Source organism: Camelus ferus, chromosome 11, assembly GCF_009834535.1.
Source record: "Camelus ferus isolate YT-003-E chromosome 11, BCGSAC_Cfer_1.0, whole genome shotgun sequence".
In the NCBI taxonomy this organism is placed as follows: Eukaryota; Metazoa; Chordata; class Mammalia; order Artiodactyla; family Camelidae; genus Camelus; species Camelus ferus.
The window spans coordinates 69,481,808-69,508,743 of NC_045706.1; the positions used below are offsets into that span (position 1 = coordinate 69,481,808).

The 26,936-nt window shown below is 47.7% G+C and overlaps 1 protein-coding gene across 1 annotated transcript in view; it reads left to right on the forward strand.

Annotated features, from left to right (window-relative positions):
* SIPA1L2 (signal induced proliferation associated 1 like 2) overlaps nt 1-26,470 on the forward strand; it is a 195,434-nt gene extending 168,964 nt beyond the window's left edge. Inside the window, 7 exon segments of the mRNA XM_032491815.1 lie at nt 2,011-2,167; nt 4,662-4,881; nt 12,072-12,203; nt 21,701-21,754; nt 22,267-22,390; nt 23,333-23,414; nt 25,194-26,470. Coding sequence (XP_032347706.1) covers nt 2,011-2,167; nt 4,662-4,881; nt 12,072-12,203; nt 21,701-21,754; nt 22,267-22,390; nt 23,333-23,414; nt 25,194-25,340 — 916 coding nt within the window. The 3' untranslated portion in view covers nt 25,341-26,470.
* Nucleotides 26,471-26,936: the final 466 nt, after the last annotated feature.

The window sequence follows — 26,936 nt, forward strand, 5'->3', positions numbered from 1 at the left end:
ATTTGTTTATTTTTAATGGAGGGACTGGGGATTGAACCCAGGACCTCGTGCATGCTAAGCACGTGCTCTACCACTGAGCTATACCCTCCCCACCTCCCTTCTTCTCTATTTATAATCTTGTTAAACTCTAGTATTTTCAGGGAAACTGCTCAGCACAGCATAAGTAATCCTTCCTGATTTGTCCCATACCTGCTTCCACGCCCTAGCTCACCCACCCCGACCTCTCAACTTCCTTCCAACCAACTTTATTTTTACTGCCCCGGTGGGTGGTTCTGTCTCAGGCCTCTGTGCCTGCGTTCATGTGGTTCCCTCTGCCCAAATGCTGTTCCCGGCTGTCTGGGCCAGCATTCTCCCAAGCTGGGCCCTTCTTTACACCTCTGTCCCAACACTTCGCACACAGTGACTGCCCACTCTCTTGTTCATGCTTGCACGTACACATGCGTGCACACACACACGCCCCAGACCAGGGTCCTCCGGGAGTACCACATCCTGCTCACCTCTGCACTCCCTCATGACTGGCACAGAGTAGACCCTCAGAGCATCCTTACTGACATTTGGCAATTTTAATAAAATCACTAAGTTAGCAGAAAAGGCTGACAATTTTTATTCAAACACATAGGGAAACTGGACGAGCACATGTCTTAGTATTTCTAGGTATTATCTTTTTATCCAAGGAGCTACTGATGAGACCTGGGTTTGGTTTGGTTTGTTCCCCCCCACACACATCTTTCCCAAAGCACATAGGGCCTGGAACCCTTGAGCCCTCCTAACCCCAGATCTCAGGACCCACAGCGGGCCCTTCCTGACCTTCCTTGTCCCAAAACCTCCATGGTTGGTTTTCCCACCTGGCTTTTGCCCAACCCCCACAACCCCTTCAGGTCTCGGGTTCTTCCTTAGTACCCATTTGCATGTCCTGCCGTCCTACCAGCCACTCAGATCTTCAGTCACGTGTAAACGTTTTCCAAAGCTTCCTCCCCATTTGCTGCGTCCATGTTGTTGGCGTGGCTGGGCTGTGCAGGAGACCTGACCTACGGCAGGAACAAAGCATGAGCCGTAGCAATTTTCAGATAAATCCTTCTCAGTCTGGAGCTTGTCTGTGTGAGTGTCGTGTCCCAATCATTTCCCCATGGGCCATCTCACTATGACAGGATAGCCTTGCACTTGACATAGGGCCGTCTCGGTGACACGGGACAGTCACACACAGGTCATCCTCTGGTCTGCACCCTGGGCTGGGGACTCGTGCAGCATCACGTTTCTGGTTCGTGTGGCAAAGACCGTCCACCTCTGCTGACAGTGCGGCCTCTGGTTCTCCACCCACCGTGTCTTCAGGAATGTTCCAGACCTCGGATTGCACATGCAGACAAAACCATCTGAAAATGACTCCCCAGTTTTCTCCCCTGAAAAGAGCTGAAAAGAATAATTCAGCCAGACGGTCTCTGGTTGTCCATAAATACATTTTTATTTATTGGTAATTAAGGGGTGCAGCTGCTTTACTTACCCTCCCAGCTTTGCAAAATTGCTGATAATAAAAATGCTTGGTGCACCCCCGGATCGATTCCTCTTCACCGTCAGGCTCCCTGGGGTCCATCCCTCCATATTGCTGGGGTGGATGGTGGGGGGCGCGGTGGTCCAGCCGTAAGAGAAAGGCTCTTTTAAGTTCCTAAGACACACAGCGTTCCTTCAAAGAACACAGGATCCTCTCTGATGAATTATTGAAACTGCGTTTTCTGACACAGATTAGGAAAGGGGAAACGCAGCCTTATTTTTTAAAGTTGGCTGTTTTTTTTCTCACCCAGAGCTTGCGGGATCTGATTTTAACTCTGCAGGCGAGCTCGTTTCACAAAGTAAAGTGGCCCAGGGGTCTGGAGCACGTGGAGGAAAAGTACCCCATTAAATGCTAACTAGCCGTGTGTCTGTCTAGGTGGTCGCTGGAACCGGTTACTGGATTTTAATTCTTCAGGCTACAGGCGCCTTACTCGTCCCAATTTCCCGTCTGGTTTGTCTCCACAGGCTGTTCGGGGAGCTGGGGCTCCTGACCCCGGCAGTGCAGCCGCAGGCGGCGGCGGTGGGAGACGCCGTCGCGGAAACCCAGCACGTTCTGTCGAAGGAGGACTTCCTGAAACTGATGCTCCCTGACAGCCCCTTAGCGGAGGAGGGGAGAAGAAAGGTTAGCCACTCTGCCGGGGTTTGCAAGTTGCCGGAAAAGCCTAAAGGGGTGAGAGGGCTTCCGGAATTCTCCCACCTGTGGTGTCTCTCCTGATCCTGCCGACGGCGCCATGCCTGGTTGGCCGTTCTCACTGTTACTTCACCAGGGAGTGAAGTGAGGTCAGAAAGAACAGCTTTGTAGATGGACGGCAAGAGCTCGAGTCAGGCAGGCCTGGCCTCAGTCAACGGCGTGATCTTGTGCACGTGACTTAACCTCTTGGCCCAATGCCATCCTCTGAAAAAAGGAGGCAGTGAGACGTGCACTCTGTAGGGTTCTAGCGAAGATAGGAAACAGCCTCGCACAGTACCTGGGCTGAACAGGTGATCGGGAACAGCAGCTGTGAAAATTCACACCCCCTGACTCTTGCTCCAGAATTCTCCCAAGGATAGTGTTCTCCAAGCCACCCCACTCAGATGTAGTCCCGTTCCAGAAACAGGATGGAGTTTAGAGCCTCTGCTGCCTGCCGGGTGTTATAAATAGGATGGAACTTGCACGGTGCTGTGTAAATCTGTCCTCACTCACGGGGGAGGTTCCACACACCAGGAGCGCAAACCTCACGTGGTCAGGGCCACACCTTCATCATGACGGCGCCGTCCCTTGCTTCTGGTCGATTACTTAACCGTCCTTCCTAGTTTTAGTGTTATTATTTGTTATTACAGTCTCTTATTTTATTTTTTATTGATGTATACTTGATTTGCAATGTTAGTTTCAGGTGTACAGCAAAGCGATTCAGTTATACATACACATACATATACACACATACACACACATATTTTCAGATTTTTTTCCATCATAGCTTATTATAAGAAACTGCATATAGTTCCCTGGACTATACAGTAGGTCCTTTTTGTTTATCTATTTTATTTTTATTGTAGTCTCTTAAACCACTTTGTTATGTAATGGAAAGTATGAAGAGGGACTTACAGGTCAGCTAGCCCAGTCTCTCTTTTTGCAAGTAACTAAGGCCCCAAATGGTGAAAGGCGACATTCACGTAAATATTTGGTGGCCAGGTTGGCTGTGGAACGCGGACGTTCTCCCTGCTAACTCAGCGCCCTCTTGTCCAAACGAAAAGGGAAGAAAAAAGTCAGGCATTGTCATACTGACTGTGATAGGAGCAAACTCAAGTCTTTGTGCTTCTCTCCCCTGTAGCAAAGCAATGGACCTGCTATGGACCTAATTGTGTTCTTAGAATAACACTCTGATTAGATGCTACCTCAAAGCTGCTTTAATCTAACGGGTTTGTAATCCTGTTCTGGAGAGCCTGCTGGTCGTGTGTGAAGAGGGAATCCCAGAACTCGATCAGAATGGGCCTTTTTTTTTTTTTTTAAACTTGTATCAAATCATGTAGATGTTACTGTATAAGCCTGGGTGCAGACGGTTTTCCAAAAGTGCAAATAGCTTTTCTTTTAATAGGAAGGAACTTCTCCTGGACTTTTTTTTTTTTCTTCTAAGACAAATCGCCTTCTTTTCAGAGTGTAAACTTAACTTTGTAGTTTGCACACACCCTGGGCCCCATTCATCAGTTGGACAGATGACAGAATGGAAGGAACTCATACAATAGACGTATTTTTAGCCTTCGGGCTGCATTCAACAGGAGTAAATAGCCATTTCTATATTTGCCTGATGCAAACATTCTGGCTTTTACTATTATTTATGTGAAAGGAATGCGGTTCAGGATTTTTAGAAGAAGGAGTTGGAAATTCAGATTTTATTTAATTTTTCTTGAGTTTTTGACCCCTTGCTTCTTCAGTGAGGCTTTTCCTTCCCCTGTCTGGGATTGACCACACAATAATTTTCATGGTTTCTTTAAATCTGGTTAAGATAGATTACTATAACTCAATTTTCAACTGTGATAGGCTTTTGTGAGTGATACTTTAAAGTATGTAGACAGTAAGATTTGGCTGGACTGACCCTGTCTCTCTTGAACCCACTCATACTGCCTAGAAAGCTGCATTGCTCAAAATTTATTATTATTATTATTATTATTATTATTATTATTATTATTATTATTATTATTATTATTAATTGTTACCTCAATTAGCTCAAACCTTACATGTAGTTGATTGGTAGAGAAATTACCTAATATTAAAATGCAGTTGTTTCAAATGAGAATCAAGTCCACACTGGGTGTAGTTTTGAATAACTGTTGCCTGAAAGAACAACCTTTTATATTTCCAGAAGCCACCACTGCTCTAAGGTTACGGGAGTTCCACTTAACATTTCAGAATTAATAAAGCTGTGCATGTGTAATTCACGGTCATATGTCACGGGGTGTCAGGGGAAGACATTCAAGTCCAGTCAGTGCAGGAAGCGCAAGAAGTGCGTTTGCCTGGGTGAGCAGCACGCCTGCTCTGGCTCTCCCGAGCTCAGGCTGCCGGTGCCTGCCTGCCCTGGGACCCACCTGCTCTCGGCTTTCTAACGTCTGTTTCCCCCGCTCCCCGTGTACGCCCCTAGTTTTCGTTCTATGGGAACCTGTCCCCCCGGCGCTCGCTGTACCGCACCCTCTCTGACGAAAGCGTCTGCAGCAATCGGAGGGGGTCCTCCTTCGGCAGCTCGCGGAGCTCCATCCTGGACCAGGCCCTGCCCAACGACATCCTGTTCAGCACCACCCCGCCCTACCACAGCACGCTGCCCCCCCGGACCCACCCGGCGCCCAGCATGGGGAGCCTGCGGGGTAAGTACCCCCGGGCTGCACAGCGCCTGCCTCGCAGGCCCTCCGAGGGTCTCCCAGCGGGGCGTTTATTTGTTAAACGATGTATCATTTGGCGGTCTGTTTTCTTTCTTTTTCTTTTTTTCATTTTTTTTAGAAATTCTTAAGTGCAGTAAAAGCCCCAAAGTGGATATTTTTTTAAGTTAAGTGCTACCAAGCAATTTTGCAGAAAATTGAAAAACCCATATTAAACAGTTTTATCCAGTGAAATTGTGACCCTTCTACTATAGCTCAGCTATTACATCCATAAAGAAAAAAAACAGTGTCTAAAACTGGATTTTATAAAGAGAAAATGGTGGCAGGGGTTAGGTTTTCCGGTGGGCAGCGCAAACAAGAAGGGAGGCTGGTTTTCTAGCCTTCTGTGTCTGCTTCTTCTCGACCTTCAACACGTGGTGGTGGGGATTGTGGCAGGTGGGTATCGGACACCTGGTCACCCGCAGGAGCATCACGTCCTCGGGTCGTCATTTGGATTCTCTGTGTCCAGTCCTCTCCAGTTTCCTAGCCATGGGTTGACTGGTTAATTTCTAGATGATTTTCCTTCACATCCTAAAATCTTTCATTTTTACATAGTATTAGTTCTTTATTATCATGTCTGTGTTGAAGGGTGATTTTTTTTCCGACATTAGTTAGCTGTATTTCCTTTGTTCATAGTTAATTTCTATTGTACAGGAAGAATGAGAATTTAATCAGAAATACGTTCACTGTCAGGTTTTTTTTTTTTAATTTCATCTTAGAAAGCATTATCTTTAGAACCAATTTGAACGTCATAATACACATAGAAGTCCCAGGCTAAATGAAATAAAAGTTCTAATAATGTTTCTAATGTTTAACATAATTGGAAATGAACCTAGTCTCATAAAATTCTTAATGTCTTTCTTTACGTAACATAATATGCTGTCTGTTATAAAAAGTCCATTTGCCCAAATTGGAGAAACCTTTATACTCCCTCTTGAAAAAGGTATGAGAGGTCAGACGAGCATATTCTAATACCCCAATATTTCTCCAAATGGTTTTCCTTTTTTGTAAATAGGTAACTTTAATGGCCTCTTAAAAGCTTTCCTGGAACCAGTAAAACTTTATTTTCTTGCCAATGTTACATCTTTCACTTAAAATGCTGAGATGTGACTGTGAAATCCATGGCATATACATTAGTAGAGGTCTTACGTTCTTACACTGACTTACTTCCATGTGAAACACAGACAGTTGACCCTTGCACAACACAAGTTTGAACTGCACGGATCGACTTATACGTACTACATGGTCCACAGGTTGGTTGAATCGGGGGTGTGGAACCTCAGATAGGAGGAACCTTGGATACAGGGGGGCCAACTGTAAAGTTAAATGCAGCTTTTCACCTGCAGGGGAGGTCAGTTCCCCTAACCCCTGTGTTGTTCGAGGGTCAACTGTATATTCTGTTTTTTAGCTTCAATTTTTTTTTCCTTAATAAACATTATTTAGAATCATTTTAGGTTCACACCAGAATTCAGCAGAAAGCACACAGATTTCCCACATGACCCCTGTCCCCACACAGGCACAGTCTCCCCCAAGGTCAGCGTGCCTCACCACCGTGCTACGTTTCTTAGAGCCACTGACACATCCTTATCACCCAGAGGCCATAGTTTACGTTAGGGGTCACTCTTGGTGCCGTACATTCTCTGGATTTGGACAAATGCATCATGATGTGTGTTTGCCATTGTATCATACAGAATATTTTCATTTCCCTAAAAACCCTCTGTACTTCACCTGTTCATCCCTCCCTCTCCCTAACCCCCGGTAATCACTGGTCCTTTTACTGTCGGCATGGTTTTGTCTTTTCCAAAATGTCATATAGTTGCAACATACAATATAGCCTTTGCAGATTGGCCTCTTAAGTGATTCACTTAGTAAAATGCATTTAATATTCCACCATGTCTTTCCATGCTTGACAGCCCATTTCTTTTCAATGCTGGCTAATATTCCATTGTCTGGATGTACCAATTTATTTGTCCTTTTACATATTAGAGGGCTGTATCCTTTGATTCTTAGTATGTTCAAAGTATAAAGGCACTGTTGGAAACAGGCATGTATACTATTCACTCTCTGGGTTTAAAACTGTCTTTCTTGCCTTCGTTGTTTGTTTCTCTAGGAAGAGCAGTAAGAATGGTCTTTGCTGTCTGCTCTTCTCCAGTAAAGCCTTCTTATTTGGCAATGTGAATCCTCCAATCTCTAAACTTCACAACCTACTCAGAAAAAATTCTCTGGATTTGATGGATAACATGACAAAATGGAAATAAGGGATCTGGAAATACTTTGAATTAATGTGTCTCCCCCCCAAACCTTCTGATTCTCTCCGCCCTGCCCAAGGATTTGGTTGTCCATGGGGGACGCACGCCCCTGGGACCCCTGACTCCCACACTCGCCTGTGTGGTTATGGCTCCTGTATCTACTCAAGGCAGATTTCAATCATCCTTTGCCTCCTGTGGTTTCTGCTGGTTCAGCAGGGCCCTTGTGAGACGATCCCGCTTCCTGAGTAGTTTGAGAGTCTGACATGGAAACAAACCAGAGTTGATCTGTGGGTGCTCCTGCCAAGCAGACATCTGTGAGTGAGAAATGAGGGCTATGTGGGGTCGTCCAGGTATTTCCCTTGGTTTATAGGAGACTTAGCTTCACATTAAAACTTGGAGTGGTTAGTTCTTCCCGAGTGTGCAGCACTGGGTGATTAAATAGCTTTGTGGGAGGAGCAAGGACACACAGGGGGTCTTCTGAAGTTAAAGCCTCGGTGTTAGCAAGGCTTTAACTGACCTTCCACTGGTAGAGACTCATTCGGATCTCATTCCTAATTTGGAGCGATGATGGTGCCGGGAAGGGCTGGAAGCCCGTCTTTTCACAGCGAATCTCAGAAGACCGCATCACCACACCCTTTCTGCATGGAATTATCCCATCCCAGGTTTCTCATCCAGATGGTTTTCGCTCTTACGTGTCTCAAATTTGCACCTGTCTCAGAATCTTGCTTCTCCTGGGAGCAGGATCTTAATCCACCCTCGGGAGACAGCTACTTAGCAAACGCATTTTGCGCGTGACTCATGTCACGATCATGTGTATTTCCTGTGAAGTCCCTCAGTGTGCTGCGTCATGATGTCCTTGACTCAGAGGTACAAAAATACGACTGGCTTGAGCAACTGAAAATAATCGTGAACGGTTTCTGCATTGCATTTGAGGCCTTGATTTCCATCATTGGATTCCAGAGTAGAATTTCTGTAGTGGCCCAGGTAGGGGGGGAAAAATGGGGCATGGCCATTTTGACCCCCAATTCACAGACCAGAAAACCAATGATATTGACTAGTATGCCAGCATCCTTCTTCTCCATGACCACGTGGGCACCTGGCTTCATTCAGTGCAGTCCAACCATTGGCAGGTTTATAGCATGTTTCAAGAGAATCCCTGATTTTTTATGGCATGGAGATCAACACTCTCCAAGGAACGGAGGAAATCTTACACAGATAGACTAACAAGAGTTCTGAAGTTCTGAAAAATAAAAACAGAGTATTAGGTTGTATGTGTTCACAAATCTATAGTTGTGACCTAGGCCCCCACAAAGGATGCCCCTGGAAGTTTAAATGTGGGGTGGTGGGGGCTAGAATAAATTTTAAAAATTAGTACTTTCCTTATAATTTAGCACCCACACGAGATGCCACGGACTCCAGTGCAGACGCCCCAGAAGGGTCACCCTGGCTTCAGCCGGCACCATCAGAGGCAGGGTTTCCTCTGACTCGGTGTCGCATCTCTTCCTCTTTTTCCCGATATTCTTGGTCTTCCCTGTAATAAACGTCCATCGGTTTCTGGAGAGTCACTGGGAGACCTCAGCTCTCTGACCACCAGGAAGTGCTGTCAGGAAGGCTCCTGGGCCTTTACAACAACAGCAGGGAAGTCAGATCGATCAGGACGGGCCCCGGGGTTTCAGGGTCGGGGTAAACAAACAGGAAGCTGCAGGATGCACGTGGGGCCCGAAGAGCGGAGGCCCGGGCAGCAGTGCCTGCAGGCGAGCCGCCCCGTGGGATCTGTGAGTCCCCTTCTACCCTGGAATGGCCAGAGGAGCCGTGTGGGCGCCTGTAACACTGGCCTGGGAGACCAGACCTTGAAGTAACAGGCTCTTATTCCCAAGTCATGCCTCTCTTTCCCCAGCTGGAAAATTCAGAAAATACTCCCCCGGCTGCCAGGGTGCACATGTGCCTGACCCAGGCCCCCAGACCGGCACCGACAGGACTCACCTGCTCCTTGATGGTTTTCAAGGACAGAGCTTGCGTCTTATTGTTCATTCCGTCCATCCCTGGGTGCTAATACAGTACCTGGTGGTCCCTGGAATACAGAGGATGCTGAGGAAGCAATCTGGGTAATTGCAGGAGTGACACCTCAAAGTAATAGGAAGGATTCTGGGTGGTTTGGAGTCTTAGACCAAACGAAAAAGGGGGGGGGGGGTGATTTTTTCCCAGTTGTATGATTTTTCCAAGCAATAATTCAGAGAGGAGTTTCGATGGCTCTTACTTCATTTAAGGTGACAGTCGTTGACACTAGGCTCCTCCTGCTTACTGAAGGATGATGGATTTGGCCTTCAATCCATGCTTTCTTGAAGCTTTTCTCCCAGATCTGTGCCCTTCCTTAAGCGGCTGCTTCTCCTTTGTGTCCTGGCAGCTGTCACCTCCTCGGATTGGCCTTCCCCCAAACCGCCGCCAGCCTCTGCAGGCACATCTCCCTGTGTGGTTTTCTTTGAGAGACCTGTTTACTCATTTATTCTCTTTCCCTGTCGTGTGTGATGTAAGCTTTGTGAGAGGAGGGGTCTTGTCCGTCTTACCCGCTGCTTGGCCCCATCACAAGCATGCAGTCGGCGTTTAATAAACACACCACTGATGGCTGAGTGGATTTTACTCTAAACGCACTCCTGAGAAAGGGCATCTTCTCCAGCTTACCAGTCACCTTTGCTGGCTCCACAGCATTAAATAAACACGAAAGTCCCATTGACAACTGGGGAAGACAGGTCATCGTTTGTAAGAAAGAAGAAATATCGCAAACGGCATCCCTTCTTTGGCTCCCTGGTCCTCCAGAAAAGTTGGAGGAAGTTGGAAGGATGCCCAAGGCCTGCTCCTGGCTGTGACACTCGACCTTCCCGTATCGCAGAGTCCTCAGTGCCACTTTGAGCTGTGTACAGGGCAGCAGGTGGAGATGCCTGCGGAGTTGTTGGCCTGCCCTGCTATACGGGTAGCAGGGTCCCCTTCGCTGCCACCTCACTGCCTGGACAGCAGCTTCCCGGCTACCACGATTCAGATTCGTGCCACAGCTCATGGAACTTCAGGGTGCTCAGAATCATCAAAGTTCTGATCATTAACCCAAGACGGTCAGATGTCCCTTGTCAATACCCCGTGGGGTGTTTGGGGAAGGTGGCTTTTGGAGCCCACAGCCGGAGGAGGGACAGGAAGGAGGAGGGGACAAGGGACTTGAGCCCAGCCCTCCTTTCTGGCCGCATTTTCCCCTCGTGCCCTGTTAGTTTCCTCTCTGTCTCCTCCCGTTGGAGGCGGTCAGGGTGCTGACTGGTGGTGCTGGAGGAGCAGGTGGACAGAGCGTGTCTCAGGGTTGATTTTAGGCTTTAAGATGCCAGAAGCTCGAGGGAAGGATTATTTGTTTGTAAAGGCAAAGAAAAATCCGCAAGCTGGCATATCTTAGCAAAACACGACCAAGAGTGTACTTCCTGTGTAAACGTCCATTTAGGTGAATTGCCCCCCACTGTTTTCCTCTCCAGGGAGGGAAGGAGAGGCAGAGGGTGAGAGGCTGGCCTGGGGCACCCATCACAGGAGCTGCGACACACTCTCTTCCTGAACAGAAGGGAAGTCAGTGGCAAAAGTAATTGCCACCGACTCAAATAACGTCTCTACACTTGGCACAGAAAACCTGTGTTAAAAAGCAAAGCAGCCGATGTATCTGGGAGACAGGACGTGATTGGCACGTGGTTGAGGATTCCTGGGCCTCCTGACCTTTCTGCCCACGGGCTGAACCTTAAACTTGTGGGTCATGGCAGGACCTGGGGAGGTTCGTCCTGTGAAGGATGTCAGGAGGGTGGGTGTCAGTGTCCTTCCAGGCCACGTCACAAGTGCGCTGTGTCCTAGCCCAGACACCAGCGTCTCGCGGCCACCCCAAAGGATGGGGGAGCAAAAATCACAAGTGCATTTGGTTAATTACGTCCCTTACTTAATTGCAGGCTCAGACAGCCAGGCGGTCATCGCTTTGATTGGTTTAATTAGTTAGATGTGTACCGCAGCAGCTGCACGCCACGTTTTGGGCAGGTTCGAAAAAGGCACGTTAGAGAAAGTCCAGTTGAGGCCTTCAGAAAATTTGCCCTCAGATGCCAAATGAGTCTTTTAACAACCAGTATTATCAATGACGTAAACATTTCAGGTCCTTTACCCAGAGTTTAAAGAGAAGAAGAAAAATGTAAAAGGTTCACTCGTCCAGTCAAAGGATGACTTGCAAACGTTCGGTGTGGAATGGGGAGAAATTTCTGGTTCAGCCAGAGATCAAGCCAGCTTATGAAGTCCAAAATGTAATCCAGCCACCATTTTTGTGTACAGCATGGAAAAATACTGTTCCCGCTCACTCCCGTCTGTTAACAAAGAAAACAAAGTGAGTCTTTCTGCATTTTTGTAATAGACGGATATTCGAGGCACCCAGAATATGCGGCACTCAGCTTAGATAACTGTGTTCGTTGGGAAGTTTTTTAAACCACCAGGAGAGAGAGCAAACCAAACCCTTTCTACAGTAGAGGCTTACGACACTCGTCACATGGGGGGGTCACCCCAAGGAAAGCAGGGCGCGGTCCTGCAGCTGGGCAGACACAGGCCGTGCCCTCGGGAGAAGCCTGCCCCTGGGAGGCGCACCTCTGCTTTTTGGGTACGTGCGAAGGCGCAGTCCTCATCCTCACGCCCGGCCCCGCCTGCCGGCCAGCCTCTGAATGAACCTGGGGGTCTTGGCCCTTCCACGGAGCTTGTTTCTCCGGCGGTGTCTCTGGGTAACCGCGGTGGGGTGTCTCCCTCTTTACTGGGGCAGGAGATCTTTTAGGAGAAGCTCGCTGTGCCCCTCCGGTACCCGTGCTGTGATCTGACTGATGCTCTGGTTCTGTTTCTGTTTAGATGAGTTCTGGTTCTCCGATGGGTCCATATCGGATAAGTCCAAGTGCGCAGATCCTGGCCTGATGCCCCTTCCGGACACGGCCACAGGGTTAGATTGGTCCCACCTCGTGGACGCTGCCCGGGCGTTTGAAGGTAAAGACCCCAGCCTCCTCCAGGGCGGGGGGAGGCAATGCAGGGGTCGTCCTGGTCCTTGGGTGGATGCTCTGCGCGTCTTCGAGGAGGAGGAACACACGGGGCGGCTTGAGCCGAGACTGAAGGCATTTCCTTAGGGAGACTCAGACATTTCTCGAAATAAACATGGGGCAGAGGATCCCAAACCCGATTCCACGTCAGGCACCAGGTGTGACCTAGCAGGAGCCCCTTTTCCTCTTCCACCTCTGTTTTCTTTCCTGGAATGTGGATCCAGGATGCAGATCATGTCTTTCCTCCCTGTGTGATGAGGTGAGGGAGGAGGGGAAGGCCCTTCACAGGTCCTGAGCTGCCCTGCTTGGCAGGACAAGCCCAGGCCTGGGCGTCTGGTGGCTGGAGGTCCATGCAGACTCCGCGTGGCCTGCTTGACCCAGCAGGGCTCCCTGTCCGGACCTCGGCTCCCTCCTCCTGCCGGCGGTCAGGGTCGGGGCGGGGCTGGCTCATGCCCAGGGCCCTCCTGCTGCCTCCCACCGCGTCTGGTGCTATGAGTGTTAGAAGGGAGGCTGCTCCATAGGAAAAAGCTTTTCTCCAGCTCGCAGACCGAGAGGGCCACCACCAAGGGGGATGCTTGCCTTGTGGGCATCCTTGGGACCTGACGTGGGTATAGGGGACCCCGGGGACCTGGCTTGTGACCCTCTTGCCATTTGCTGCTACACTCTTCCCACAACTGCAGCCTCTGCTCCTGGGTGACCAGCAGGAACCCTACGATGGGGGCAGGCTAGATTTAGGGCCCTGTTTGAGAATCTGCCCTGTGTCTGGGTCAGGGCATCCCAGAGGGGCTCTGTGTTCACAGCCACCCCACAGGGAGGGGCAGGCGCCCCTAAAGTCAGGCTGCTGCAGCAGGTGGAGGGCTGCTGCCCTGACAACCTCACTAACGGGCCTCCCTGGCTCAACAGGCCTGCGGTGGGTGTCTCCTGTAAGTTGGTATAGATGCCAGCGGATGAGAGACGTTTGGTTGGAGAATGCCCCGCCTGGTCGGGGAGGCAGCCTTCCTTTCTCCCACCCAGAAGTTGGTTGTATGTGTTGTAAAAGCCCCGGGCCCATGGCCTGGCTGTTTTCCTGGGCTCGCAACACTGGCCCCAATATGACCCAGCCCCAGAGGGCAGGAGCACGGTCTCCCCTCTGTCCAGAGCCAGCCAGGTGGGTTGGGGCAGCATTTTCTCTGGCATGTTCTGTACACACTGTTGTCACTCTGCCCTCGGAGAGTGTCAGAACATCTCCCCTGCCTTCTCTTTCCCCCCACTGCTTAAATATTTGCAGAGTACTTACCGTGCTCAAGTCTACATTATTCACGTCCCTGTCACTTCTTATTAGGTGATGAGTTTCTCAAGGGAAGGCTGCTTTTTAAATGTATCTTTATTTATCAAACGTACAGCAAGAGAAAACGAGATGAGTTGGTGTAAAGGAGTCAGTGGGTATAAAATACACTGCGTCCTTTGCAGCCTTGAGCTGTCCCAGCTTACGGCATAGTTTTTAACCTCTGAGGTCCTTTTGCACTTTGTGTTCATTTTTCTGCTTTAAAACAATAGATAATCTCTTTATCTCCACCTTCATTTGTGTCTTGGCTTGTTCCCTTCTACCCCCTTCAGAATAAAATCACTGCTATGAAATCAATCCTTTCCAGGAGCTGGGCTTTGGGTGGGCGGTTGAGAAAGCAAGATGGCGCACGCAGCAATGGCTGAACTGCCCATCCACGTGTTCTGGTCATAATCGCAGCCCTGCCGCTGGGCTCTGGGCCTTGGGACAGGTCACTTGACTCCACACTTTGTTGGGCTTCAGCCGGCTCGTCTATAAAATGAAGGCCTTTGCCTGAGAAGGTGGAAGGCTTCCTCCAGCCCCCCACCCTCCAGTTCTGCAGTTCGGTTCATCCTGAGCTGAAGTTGGAAGCCAGGGCGGGAGTTGGCACCTTCAGACCAAGGAGAAAAAGCAGAGGAACCCCAGCTAGCCAGAGCCTCTGGCGCAGTGGTACCTGAGTTAAACAGGAACCATGTGGGATTCTGTTGGTCAGGGGAGAGGACTTCAGTTATCTGACCTTTCTGGACTTTGCAAACAACACTTATGGGAAATACGGAAAGAGTTGGTGTCATATTTAAAATTCATAGTAATTTTCGGTGCTACTCTGTAGGGTAACACACCTCCTGCAGACAATGGTCAGCTAAGGAAAATTCAAGAATTTGCAACTCTGGACATTTGGCTAATCAGATTCTTTGTATCAGTGTCAGCTGCACTCTTGATGTGAGCCCACATGATGTGATCGCTGGATGTGATCAGTACCCTTAGCACTTTGGAGAGAAATGTCTTCACCAAGACAACCCAGTTGCCCTGCTTGTGGTTTGATCTTTTTGTGCCAGTTCTCAACGCCATTTCTGAGCTAGACTAAAGATCATGAAGAAAAGATAGTCCCCAGACTCCCCACTGTGTGCCTGTTTAATTGTTACAAACTAATAAAGGCAGTTCAAGATGCCTTGTTGAGCTCAGGCCGCTCTGGGATAAGGCTGTGTCCATCCTTTGACGTAAGTAGCGCATCTGAAAACGGGCTTTTAAAAATGGGATGTGTCTGCCTGTTGGATTGTGGTCCCATGACCCTCATATAATCCAATAGCACCATTCATTCCCAGTGGACATGCCTCCTCCCCACTGATGCTACATTTAAGTTCCACGCTTTGACAAAAGATGTATTCCCCTTTGTCTAAGAGCTAAAAGGGACGCTGGATGCATGAGTTTAAGAATTTAGTTTTACTGTGCTATTCAAGAGGAGAGCAGAGGCACTGAATCAGTCTGCCCCAAACACAGCTGCTTAAATATGTTTAAACTCCACGGGTGCACAGGGGATGAGATCACAGTATTATTGGGGTGAAAGGTCTCCAAGAATCCTGTGTTCCCTTAAAGAGAAGGAACATCTCCACCACACCTCCCACCACAAGGCACAAAGAGAGAATTAAATCAGGAAAATAAGGCCAAACACAAACTAAAAAAACCCTAACCATTCAGAACATTCTAATTATAACTCTAATGATAATTGTGCTAGGGAGATTTAAAGACTATGATAAGAGCATTTTTTTTTCTTTTTTAGTAAGCAAAGATGAAAAAGAGACTGCCTGTTGAAGTCCCTGGGCTGCAGCTCAAAGTCCTTAAACAAAAATGTGTTGCTTCCGAAACATTTACTTAAATGGAAAAATTAAAACCAGGAAAATTAATTAACTTAACTCTAGTTTGAAAAAAATTCTGCAGAAGTGGTGACAGAAAACAAGAAAAGAAATCAAATGATTTTCTTAAAAAACTAGCAATTAAAATTTCAGTGGAATTCGTAAAGTCAGTGATCAATTTGTCTTTGAATATTGGTAAACCGATATACATTTGATCAAAAAATGAAAAGTACAAATGAACAAAACTAGAAATGAGACAGGAGATTCGTTTTAACAAATACATGAGAGATTAAAAGAAAATTTAGGAATGTCACTTTACTCCTATATAGGAATAAGTCTGAGGAATAAGATAATTGGATATTTCTTACAAGAAAATGGGGAGAAGGACCATAAGAAACAGTAGGCGACTGAAGCATGGAGGGTGTTGAAAAAGTTGTGCAAGAGTATCTCCAAATCACAAATATCACTTGAAACTAATACGTTTACAGTTAATTGTTTTTTAAAGTTGAAGAGAATGATGATGCTTTTGTATAAGTTTTTCTTGAGATGTATTATCACCATTATTGCATAATAGGATTCTTTCCTGATAACACACAAAAAAGAAAAATTTTTAAATGTCTTAAAAAAGACCATCCTAGTCATTAATATTGATGTGAGGAGGCTTAGATGAAACTCATTAGTAAATTAAAAAGATATCCATTGTTACTGGCAAGAAGTTAGCTAGTTTAATAAAAGAAAAACTTTTCGTTATAATAAGTTACAGTAAATGAAGTGACTAAATGATATCAATTTCCCAAAAAGGGTGTATGTAATAGAATTAGGACCTGTTTCTAATAAAAACAACATTTTGAAAGATACTTTCATAGCCTAACAAAGAATATCTACTTTATTCCAAATAGTTACACTTAATGGAAAAACGTTTTCAAGCAGATCCTTTAAGTCCAAAAACTAAACAGGGTGTCCTTGGAGACTATGTCCTTTAACTTTGTACTAGAAACTTGGACGTTTAACTAAGCAATACAAAAAAAAAAGGAGTACATCTTGGATGTAAAGAAATATTTATAAGTATGATTCTGTATCTAGAAAATACAAAATTCAGAAAGATTATTAGAAATAATAAAGCATGTGAGATGTTTTAAAAGTGTATTTCATATTTTATAAGCCTCATTTCAAAGCCTAGTTCATTTTTTCAGTTATCTAGTTCTGGATTACAAGCCACCCCCAAATTTTTGCCTGAAAGCAACTATGGTGTGTGATGGCTCATGATTCCGTGGGGTGGCTGGGCTCAGCTGAGTGGTTCCTCTGCTTCCTTTGGTTTCAGCTGAGGGCACACATGCAGTTGTGTTCATTGGGAGCTCAGCTGGGACTGGAGCAGGAAGGTGACCTCGCTCATGTGTCTGTACCTGGAACAGCTGGGGTCTGGCTGGACCCTGGTCTCCAGCAGGGTAATTGGGCTTCTTCACATGTGGCTGAAGGAATCAAGAAAGCAAAAGCAGGAGCTTTTGGGGGTTTTGTGGTTTTCAAGACCCAGAACATTAGATCCGCCACATGCTATTGGACAGAGAAAGTCACAAGGCCAGCCCAGGTCCCAGGGTAGAAGTGGCTCTACCTCCAACTGTAAGGGGTGGTGCGTGCAAAACAGCCACTTATTATAAATTCTTTGAGAGTTAAGTCATCATTGGAATTACAATGAGAGAAAGCACCAGACACGTGGATAACTGTTAGACACTTTGATCTAGCACATGGAAGGAAAGGAATGGACAGAAATCACATGTGGAAGATGAGATTCTTCCTGAGTTAATTCACAGGTTTGGTACAATTTCTGTTCATATATCTAAAGGATATCCGCACCCATTTGGAAAACAGATGAACAATGTTCAGCAAAAAAAGCTTATTATAAGCCAATAATGATGGAAACAGCATGATAATGATTCAAAAAATAGAAATGAACCCTTTTGAAGGAAAAGAAAAACAGAGCCTAGACTGAAATCTGAGTGTATTTACAACTTAAATGGAAATAGGATATAAGTACTCCATTTGGATTAAGGAATTAGAAATGTCAATTCTAAAAAGAGGAAAGAGTGGGAGGGGATAGCTCAGTGGTAGAGCACGTGCTTAGCGTGCATGAGGTCCTGGATTCAATCCCCAGTGCCTCCATTAAATAAATAATCCTAATTACCTCCCCCCACAACAATAATTTAAATAAAAAGAGGAAAGATGAACGTTTTGGAAGCAAGGCAGTACCTTAATCATGGGGTCATAAGAGAACATACAAAATATAATATGACCAGATAAAAGTATTTAAATATTTAGATCTTTTATTAACCAGCAAGAGAACATTCAAATAAAAAGGGAAACTGGGGACTCTGGAGAAAGATTTGTAATAACGGCACTGGATAAAATCAGGGTATCACAAGTGAATGAAGAAACTTGACCAGCAAAAAAATACCAAATGCCTAATAAACATACGATCAAGGCACAGGGATGCTCGGACCAAAGGAAGGCTCACAGGTCAATAAGGACTTGACAAATGTTCAACCACACGTGTAACTTTAAACGGTAACCAGCTACCAGCTCACACCTTTTGAGTCTGAAAAACGACGCAGCAGCTCTGGGAAGCTATGAAGAACCTACAGCTGGTATCATTATAAAGATTACAACATGATCCATCTTTTTGTTCAAATGCTATGACAATATGTAGCGAGAGCCAAAAAAAAAAAAAAAAAAAAAAAACCCCACCGCTTGACCAGAAATCTAATTCCTGAGAACATGCTTACTTGGCAGTGATTCCAGAGAATAGAGAAGCTTCCACTGGAGAAATGCAATGCAGCATTATTAAAAATTAATTAAGAAGCGAAAGATGGATAACCGAACTCTACCCCGGAAACTGAGGTCTAAACATTGAAAACTCCTTCAGTGGGCTTGTGAGGGAGGTGAATCATATGCAGAGAGCCTTTCTCCCCAGTGTCCTGGCCTCCCGCTCCCCTCTCCTGTGACCATCAGGCTTGAAAACTGGCCAAGCCCCAGTTCCAGCTTGTTTTCGTGTGTGCCAGGTTTTGTCGGGGGCAGTGAAGTGTGACCCTCTGCACACACAGCAGAACCCCAGCACAACACTTGCATCGGCGTTCTACAGGGAGACGTCATCTGTCACCCTTGCGGTGCTTTTGATTTCCTTTATGATGTAGAATGAGCAAGGTATGGGGGGGCCAAAGAATGGAGAGATTCATCCCCCGAGTGGTCAGGTGAACAAACCCAACTAGCAAAGCTGCCTGTGGGTCCCACCAGGAAGCTGGGAAGGGAGGTAGAGTCTCTTCTTCAAAAGTTATAAGATTTAAAGTAATTCCCAGGGGAGGATATAGCTCAGTGGTAGAGCATGTGAATAAATCGATCAGTAAACCTCATTACCTCCCCTCAAAATAAATAAACCACAAATTTAAAAATTTAAAAAGGAACAACCCCAGAGCTTTCCTTTGCTCATTACTCAGATTCTAGACCATTACCGTCCTACATTCAGCAATAGGCTGTAAAAAGCCTAAATCAAGATATTTTATGTATAACTTTTTTTTTTCCTGGGGGTCCATTAAGTCAGCTTCCTACAGTCTGATGAGCACGGTTGTCAGAATCAGAACCTCTGATTTCCTGCAGGTAGCTACAGAGCCCCAGCTTTTCTGTGATTTGTGGTTGTAGCAAAGATGTATATCAGAACAGCTTTGCGGAAACTCGTGTGGTTTCATCCAGCCTCCGGCTCGCATGTCGCATACAGCAGATACCTGGCCCGCAGCAGACATGGCTAATCGATCCCGGCACCGATCCCTCCCAAGGCCGGCCTGGCCTTACGGTTCTGTGACGTGTTCCACGCGGCTTATCTCGGGTCGTGGGGATTATTTGCAGGCCGCTATTGTGCCTGTACCATCTCAGTTTTGTAGTGATAAGGCAGAGCCTGCAGACTGTTCCTCCTCTCATTTAGTGCTAAATGCGCTAGAAGAAGAAACTGACATTGCAATAAGGTTTTTTAAGATTACGCCAAGGGAAGGATGGCCCTACGTGTAAGCCATGCCTCATGTTCCCCCGCCCCCGAGCCAAATTTACCTGCACTGGAAAGAACAGAAAAGGAAGAAACAAACCTGTAGCGCGTGGGAGATTGGATCTTTGCCGCGCTCACATTTACACGAAATTCATACTCCGAGCCTCCCTTTTCTTACAGTTTTTTCTCTGCCATTCGGTCCAACGGCAGTGATCGCTCAGTTACTGACTATTTATCGTTACAGAAGTCAGCTGCGGAGAAATAAAGCTTCCACTGGAAACTGTCACGAGATTAGCTGTTTTACAAAGTAGTTCAGTGTCTGTACTTAATCAAGTAGCGTTCTGTCTGCATCTCAGCCTCCCAAGCCTTTCAGACTCCAAGTGAAATCCTCTTTGTGAAATGACGCTGCTGGCAAAGCGCGCTTTTTGGCATCTTGCCTTCTGACCAGTAGGACCTCGTTTCTCCCCGAGGAATGTTTGACTGGCTGCCAGTAGCAAGTTCTGTGTCTTCAAATATACGGATATTTTATCAATTACGGTAAAAGATGAAGTGAGCTGTTTTCATGGAGATACTGAGACTGAACCATCAGAATCAAATAGATAAAGAAAGATAGAAACTAACCGAATTATCACTGGGTTGTATAAAATATGGATGAATCTGTGGATCTCCCTGAAAAGGTGAGAAAAATTTAAGCTTTTTTTTTTGACACTACTTTTTGGCAGTCCTTAAATTCACCGTGGAATGAAAATTCATCTTCTGTTGACCTTTTTAAGGGCAAGGTGTTCCCTGGTTTGGGGTCATTGCAGAGCAGCGCAGACCCTCCCAGCCCTCCCCAGAGCTGCCTCCCCCGGACCAGTGCACACCCTCCTTCCTGCCCCACCTCCACCAGTCACATCCTGTTGGGGGTGAAAGTCGGCGATCCCCAAATCATGCTGTAAATTTAAATTCACAAATTATTTCATCACAGGCAAAAACCCTGCTAGTCAACCACATTGGGAGCACGACGTCTCTTGGAAATGGAGTCACAGAACTTCTGTTGTCCTGTAAAGGGTACAAAGCATGGAGAGGGACCCCCCAAAAGCTTTATAGGAATGTTGATTGAAGGACACCTGGGTACCTGTCGTGGCTGTCAAGGTGTCATGATGTAGGACAGGGATGCGGGGTGGGGACCCTGCTGTGTGATTGATCTTGCGGGGCACTCAGCACAGCTCCAGGAGGGCCGGATCTCTGTCGGTGCCTCCAGCTCGGAGCCCATGGCACTGCAGCCCGGGGTCCTTCCAGGGCTCCTGGCCCCTCCACCATCCTCTCTAATTAACGGGAAGCACGTGACCCTCCATAAACCAGACAGGCAGGTAGCCTCATTAGGAGCCTAGTCCGGCAGCCAGAGGGAAACAGAGTAGGATAAATTAAGAACAGAGCCCCCCTGACACGGACCCGAGTGCAGTTTCTCAGCCATTAATCAAATCGTGTGAAAAGACGCTGCAGCAGGAATGCACCTGCTGTATCCCTCGACTCTGACTGTGGATGCGCACCTGTGCTCCGGCGCCGGGAGGTGGGGAGGGGGCGGGTGATTAGACGCGTCCCTGGTTCTCACCTCTCCTCGCTGGAAAGCAGGACTTTTTCTGCGTGCCATTCAGCACTTCTGGGCCAGTGTTCTTGTGTCAGTGTTCAGTGCCCGGAGCTGGGCCAGTCTGGTGCCCGTTCCAGAGAACATTCTATTCCCTTTCCTGCCTGGCTCTGGAAAACGCTGGATGTGAAGTCACTGATGCCAAGAACAGAAATGGCCCTGTGCTAAGGTGGGGTGGTTCTGCCGATCATTGCTGCTACTGCTATAAACCCTGTGCCCCTCAGATCGTCCTCTCAGGCTTTTAGGGAGAGTATGTAGCTAATCTCTCTCACCACTACCATCTTTACGTTCAGGGAGCGGGTCATTTAAGCAAATCTAAAATGGTCACGTGTTCTTACAGTCGGGCTTGCATGTTTGTAGTGTGCCACACGTGCCTCTGTTGTGCACAAAGCCAGAACCGTTACACATGGACCGGGTAATCTAACCACCTCGTTTGGCACCGCATAGTGCGTCTCTCAGGGGCAGTTCCTGGTTTAGCGCAACACGTACGCACGCAGACATGTACGCACATGTCCACACGTGCAACGTGCATGCGCAGCTGTGTTTCATAGGATCCCATCACTTGAGCCAAATGTGAACCCCAGAGACACTCAAGTGAGCAGAGATGTTCCTGTTCATAGGAAAATTCTAAATCTTATTTCAGGTCTTGACTCAGATGAAGAGCTCGGGCTGCCCTGTCACCACCCGTCCTATCTAGGTGATCATCTGGGGCTGATCGTGGGCTTTTAGTGCTCCGTAACCTTTTCTTCATATTTCATGTGTCTGCACGTCTGCATGGTTATGGAAGCGCGGAGGGTTGGGGACGCCTAAGGGAGATGTGTCCGGGCCATCGTGTCTCAAGGATGAGGTCCTCTCCTTGGTTCTGACAGTCAGCCAAGTCATCATTCAGCACCGTGATTTCATGCACAGCTGGCAGCTTTGGCCTTTCTTGGGGTTGTGGGCAGGAGGAAGCAGATTGGCTCTGGCAAAACCAGTGTCTGCCACTTGTCCCCATGGCTGCAATGTGCATATGCCGTGAAGCCCAGAGGACAGCCAATCATCATGCTTTCTGTCAGCGGCTTGCCTGAGTTTGTTTTTCTTTGTTTCATTTGACGACTGATGGGAGGGAGGAGGGGGAGGTTTTATTTAGTAACTATTTATTTCCACAAAGAAGCAGTGCTCTGTGGCTGTTACCAAGCCTTCTCTCTGTGTGTGTCCCCCCCTCCCCAGACCAGAGAGTGGCATCCTTCTGTACCCTGACGGACATGCGACAGGGACAGGACCTGGAAGGGGCCCCAGAGCTGCCTTTATGTGTCGATCCAGGCAGTGGCAAAGACTTCATGGACACAACTGGGTACGTGAGCCCCCGTGGACCGCCTCCCTCCCACTGTCCCAGGCTCCAGTGATGAACAGGGATTCGGCCCACCCCAGGCCAGCAAGGCTACCGTTTCCACCTGCCTTTCCTTAGTCCTTCAGGATCCAGAAAAGGGACTGAGCTTGCCTGACTTAGCTCCCTGCCCTGCTGGGGTGGACGGAGCTTGGCAGCGTAACTGCTCTGCTCCCTGGAGGGCGTGGTGGTAGATCCAGGGGAACAGGTGCCCGTGCCTTTGGTGAGGAGGCTCATTGACCAAGTGGGAGGGTGTGGCCCCGGGTCAGCGTCTGCCACCTCATCACTGCAGCCCTGGACAGGGACACCTGGCCCATCAGCCTTCCACCTGTCGAGGACTCACATCCTCCAGTGCCCTGGTCCTCTACCCAGCCTCGTGCCTCCCACTGAGGTGTGTCAAGAACCAGCCCTCTCTGTCCCTGTGTTCTTGGTTCCCAAGGCATGTGTGTTCTCTACTAGTGTCATCCATTCCGAATTCCAGCTTTTCTATCAGCATAAGTTACCAATAACTTAGACGTTCATCTTGGTAATGAGACTCTTGCTAATTCCTGGGCAGAGAAAGGCAAATTGGAGAAGTTGCATCTGTATCTGGTTCCCAGGACTTTGTGCTGGTCTATCTAATCCCAGCTGCCTGAATGCATTTAGATCACCTATCTTTTGTTTTCTTACCCCTGTATATGCCTGTAGACATTCTGAATCCCTTTTTAAATCAACAGAGACCCAGGAGGAATTTTCCGCTAAAGCAGCAATGTGTTCACTTTCAAGATCTGACATAATACTATTTATTTTCTTGCTGGGCTCTGAGCACATGACACAGTTTCTTACATGAAAATGTCATCAATGAAAATTCTGGATGAAATGTCTTGATTTCAGCATTCCCGAGTCTCTAAGCCTTTCGTTCCTTGCTAGGGAGCAGTCTCCATCCACACTGACGGGTAAAGTCAACCAGCTGGAGCTGATTCTTCGGCAGCTGCAGACCGACCTTCGCAAGGTACCGCAATCTATTAAAAGTCCATGATCAGAACTCCTTCTCCTAGTGGGGAGGGTGTAGCTCAGTGGTAGAGGGTGTTCTTAGCATGCTTGAGGTCCTGGGTTCAATCCCCAATACCTCCATTTAAAAAAAAAAAATTCTTTCTCTTGCACAATCAACCCCTTTTAACCACTAGAAATAAAAATGAAGACACCCAGAAAGGTAACTGCCCTAATCACAACCCAACAATAAAGGAAAACGGAGGCGCCTGAGGTCTGATTGCATCTTCTTGCCCACAACTACTGTATTTCATCAAGGTCACCGTAGATCTGACTGAATGGGGATGAGCCCTTGGATGGCCAGTCTTCAGAACGAGGTAGAAACGCAGCAGGCTGGCAGTTTTCTGTTTAGTGAGTTATCACTTGCACCAACTAGTTATGAGCTGACCCAAGAGGAGCTCCTTGCTGCCAGAAAGACAGCTGCTGTCCTCACACTGAGCACCACACCCCTCGGAATTTCTGGTCTACCCATCAGCCTCTTCATGGTTGGTCCTCAAAAGATGTTCAGTAACTCATTCCACAGTTGTTGGCCAAGCTCTTGTTGGATCATCAGCGCTGTACTAGGTAGCCACTCTGTCATCCAGGGAAATGAGACAGGGTACAGTAACTGGAGGGTGACGGCGGGAGCGGGGAGGTGCTGTGGGAAGGCCTTTGTTTGTAGAGGAAGGGAGAAATCCAGCGGGCACAAAAGCTGGTGGAAATGATCCAGTTGGGAAGGAAATAATGGTGAGGGGTGGTGGAGAGTTGGGCCCCTGAGCTGAGCAGGGACGTGGGAGCATCTGAGCCAGGCTGGGAGTGAGAGTCCCAGTGCCTCCTGGGAGGGAACCGGAGCTTGAGTTTCTGGTAGTGACTGAGGAAAGATAGCACTTGGGTGGGCCGAGTCAGTGGTCAGTTCTAATGCCAGCCTCTGGGGACCTGTGTCTTTGGTGGAGAGATGAGGCAGATGGTGTTGGGGACAGCCTGAGGACAGACGAGATAGAAGCAAACTCCGAGGGCAGAGCAGGACGTGCCGAGGGGCCCAGTCTCCTGAAGAGGCCTGGCTTGCCCTGCACATGGGCTGCAGGTGCGTCTGCCCGTCTTAGCTATCCAGTCACCTCCCTTAAAAAATACCACATGTGGCACTGTGACAATGACTTTTGTCTCTTTCTGGGGCAAGATAACCCTTTCGGCAAGCTTGCATGGTTACATTTTTTTGTTACCTTCTATTGGAAACTCCAGATGTGAATCTTCTGAAAAATCTTGATTATTTTTACATAGTTTTTCATGGCAGACTTTGAAGGTCATTGTGGAAATACACTGTACTGGGAAAACTTTACGACCTCCCTACTTAGGTTATTATAAACATCCCAGGGTCACAGCTAAGCCGATGCTGACTTGTCTAGTAAGGAGGGTCTCCCGGAAAGCTCTGCACTCCCGTCCAAGGCCATCACTTGAACTTCTCATCAGCCCCCCTTTTCTGGATAGAGGATAATATAGACCATGATGCGTAGCCTTGCGTAGAACCACTGTCTCCATTCCCATTGGGAGCAAAGTTGGAGGAAAGGAAAAAGTGTGTGCCCGCCCCCCCAATTTTTGGCAGAAAACAGGAGCAGGCAAGTCACTGGTGGGGAAGTCAGCTCTCCTCTCCCCTCAAGGAATACGTAAGCAAGTCAGTAACAAGGCAGGGTGAGGGCTCTTGCGCGCAGCGGGGGGGACCCTGTGTCCGTCCTCAGGCCCCTGACCGGCTGTCCCCGCCCCGCAGGAGAAGCAGGACAAGGCGGTGCTGCAGGCAGAGGTGCAGCACCTGCGACAGGACAACCTGCGGCTGCAGGAGGAGTCGCAGACGGCCACGGCCCAGCTACGCAAGTTCACCGACTGGTTCTTCAACACCATCGACAAGAAGCCCTAGCCGGGCTGCCGCCCCGCCAGGGAGCCCCCGGGTGGGGGCCCTGGTGTCCCCTCGCAGTCGCCAACATGCGGTTTCCAGCTGTGCTTCCAGCCAATCGTAGCTGTTTGTGCTGTTCCCCTGTCTCGCAGCATCACCCAGCCGGGTCGGGAGCGCGGAGAGCGGCGCCCCGCGGAGATGAATGTAAGGCCAGTGTCAAGGTGAATGTCAACGCCGGGGCCGGTGTGGACCTTGCCCTTTGAGACGCTGCTGAACGGAGGTCTGGCGTGGGCTTACCTCACGAGGGAAGACAATTGGGTTCTATTTCCTGTGTATCAGGTGACCCGGGAGAGATGTTAACCAACTGACCACAGTCTGGGCTTTAGAATTGTAAAATAAACGTGAGAACAAATAATCAGACATATACTTTAATGTTAAAGGTGCTCTATTTTTTTGGATGTACAGTAGTTTTATTTCCACAGCCACATTATCATAGCAATAAGAAAGGGGCAGAATGAATAGTCAGAAAAGCCGTGTCGGGTTGGGGTGGGGGGGTGCAGAGAAGCAGCACTGATGTGTTTAACACGAGTTCGAATGCAGTTACTTTAGAGAATTATTTATTCGCAGGAGCAAACGGTGCCTGAAAATTAATAACAGTGTTCTGATTCAAAAAAAAAAAAAAAGATACATATGCCTTGTAAATGGCTCACTGGGTAGTCACTTCAACCTTTAGTTCACTTTTGTATAGTTAACGCTCTGCTGAGAGTCAGTCTGCCTGCAGGCTAGAGCTCCCCCGTCATGCCGTGACCCAGCGGAACCACCTGTACGATGCCAAGTTTGTTTATCTTTGTACAGAAGCTTTGATGAAGCGTCTTGTATTTAACACCCTTATTTAAGCTTATTTAACCTTAAATTGTTAATTTTATAAACTTGGGTTTCACCTGCACTATGGTGGAGGGCAGTGTGGGTGGCAGCGAGCTCAGGAAAGACCGAGCTCGCCGGAGGGGAGAGAGGAGCGGGGCGGGACCGTCTGACAACTGGATGCTGCTGGTAACAAGTTGTTTGTATTGCTTTACCATTTTTATCTGTTCGATCTGAGATGAACAGACATTCTGCTTTTTTAAATAAATGTCTAAAAGAGTCCACATAAGTAACAGTGTTGTCAGGTGAATGTAGATTTTGATGCTCTCATGGGTCTGAGTGTCTGAGAATTTATTTTGGGTCTTCGAGGATCTTAATCTGTACTGAATACGATGTAGCCTTCCTGCAGAATCCCAACCTGATTAAAGTGAAGAGTAACTAGTATTGATGAATGCGTGCTGCATGCCAGACAGTCTTCTCTGCACTTTTCATCCATCTCATTGAATCCCAATCGTAACCTTACCAGGTGCTGGGATTCCCATCGTACAGCTCGGTAAACTGAGGGTAAAGTCAAGTGATTCACAAAGGTTGCCCTTTTTTAAATTTTCATCTTATTCCACAAAGAATTTTGTCTTGCTTACAAGAAAATAAACATGATAAAGTAGTAGGAATTTGAAAAATGATCAGGAAGGGGTCAACCACACATTTGAATCAAATGTAAGCCAGAAAGAAGACACAGCATGTGGGTCAAAGTGGGAA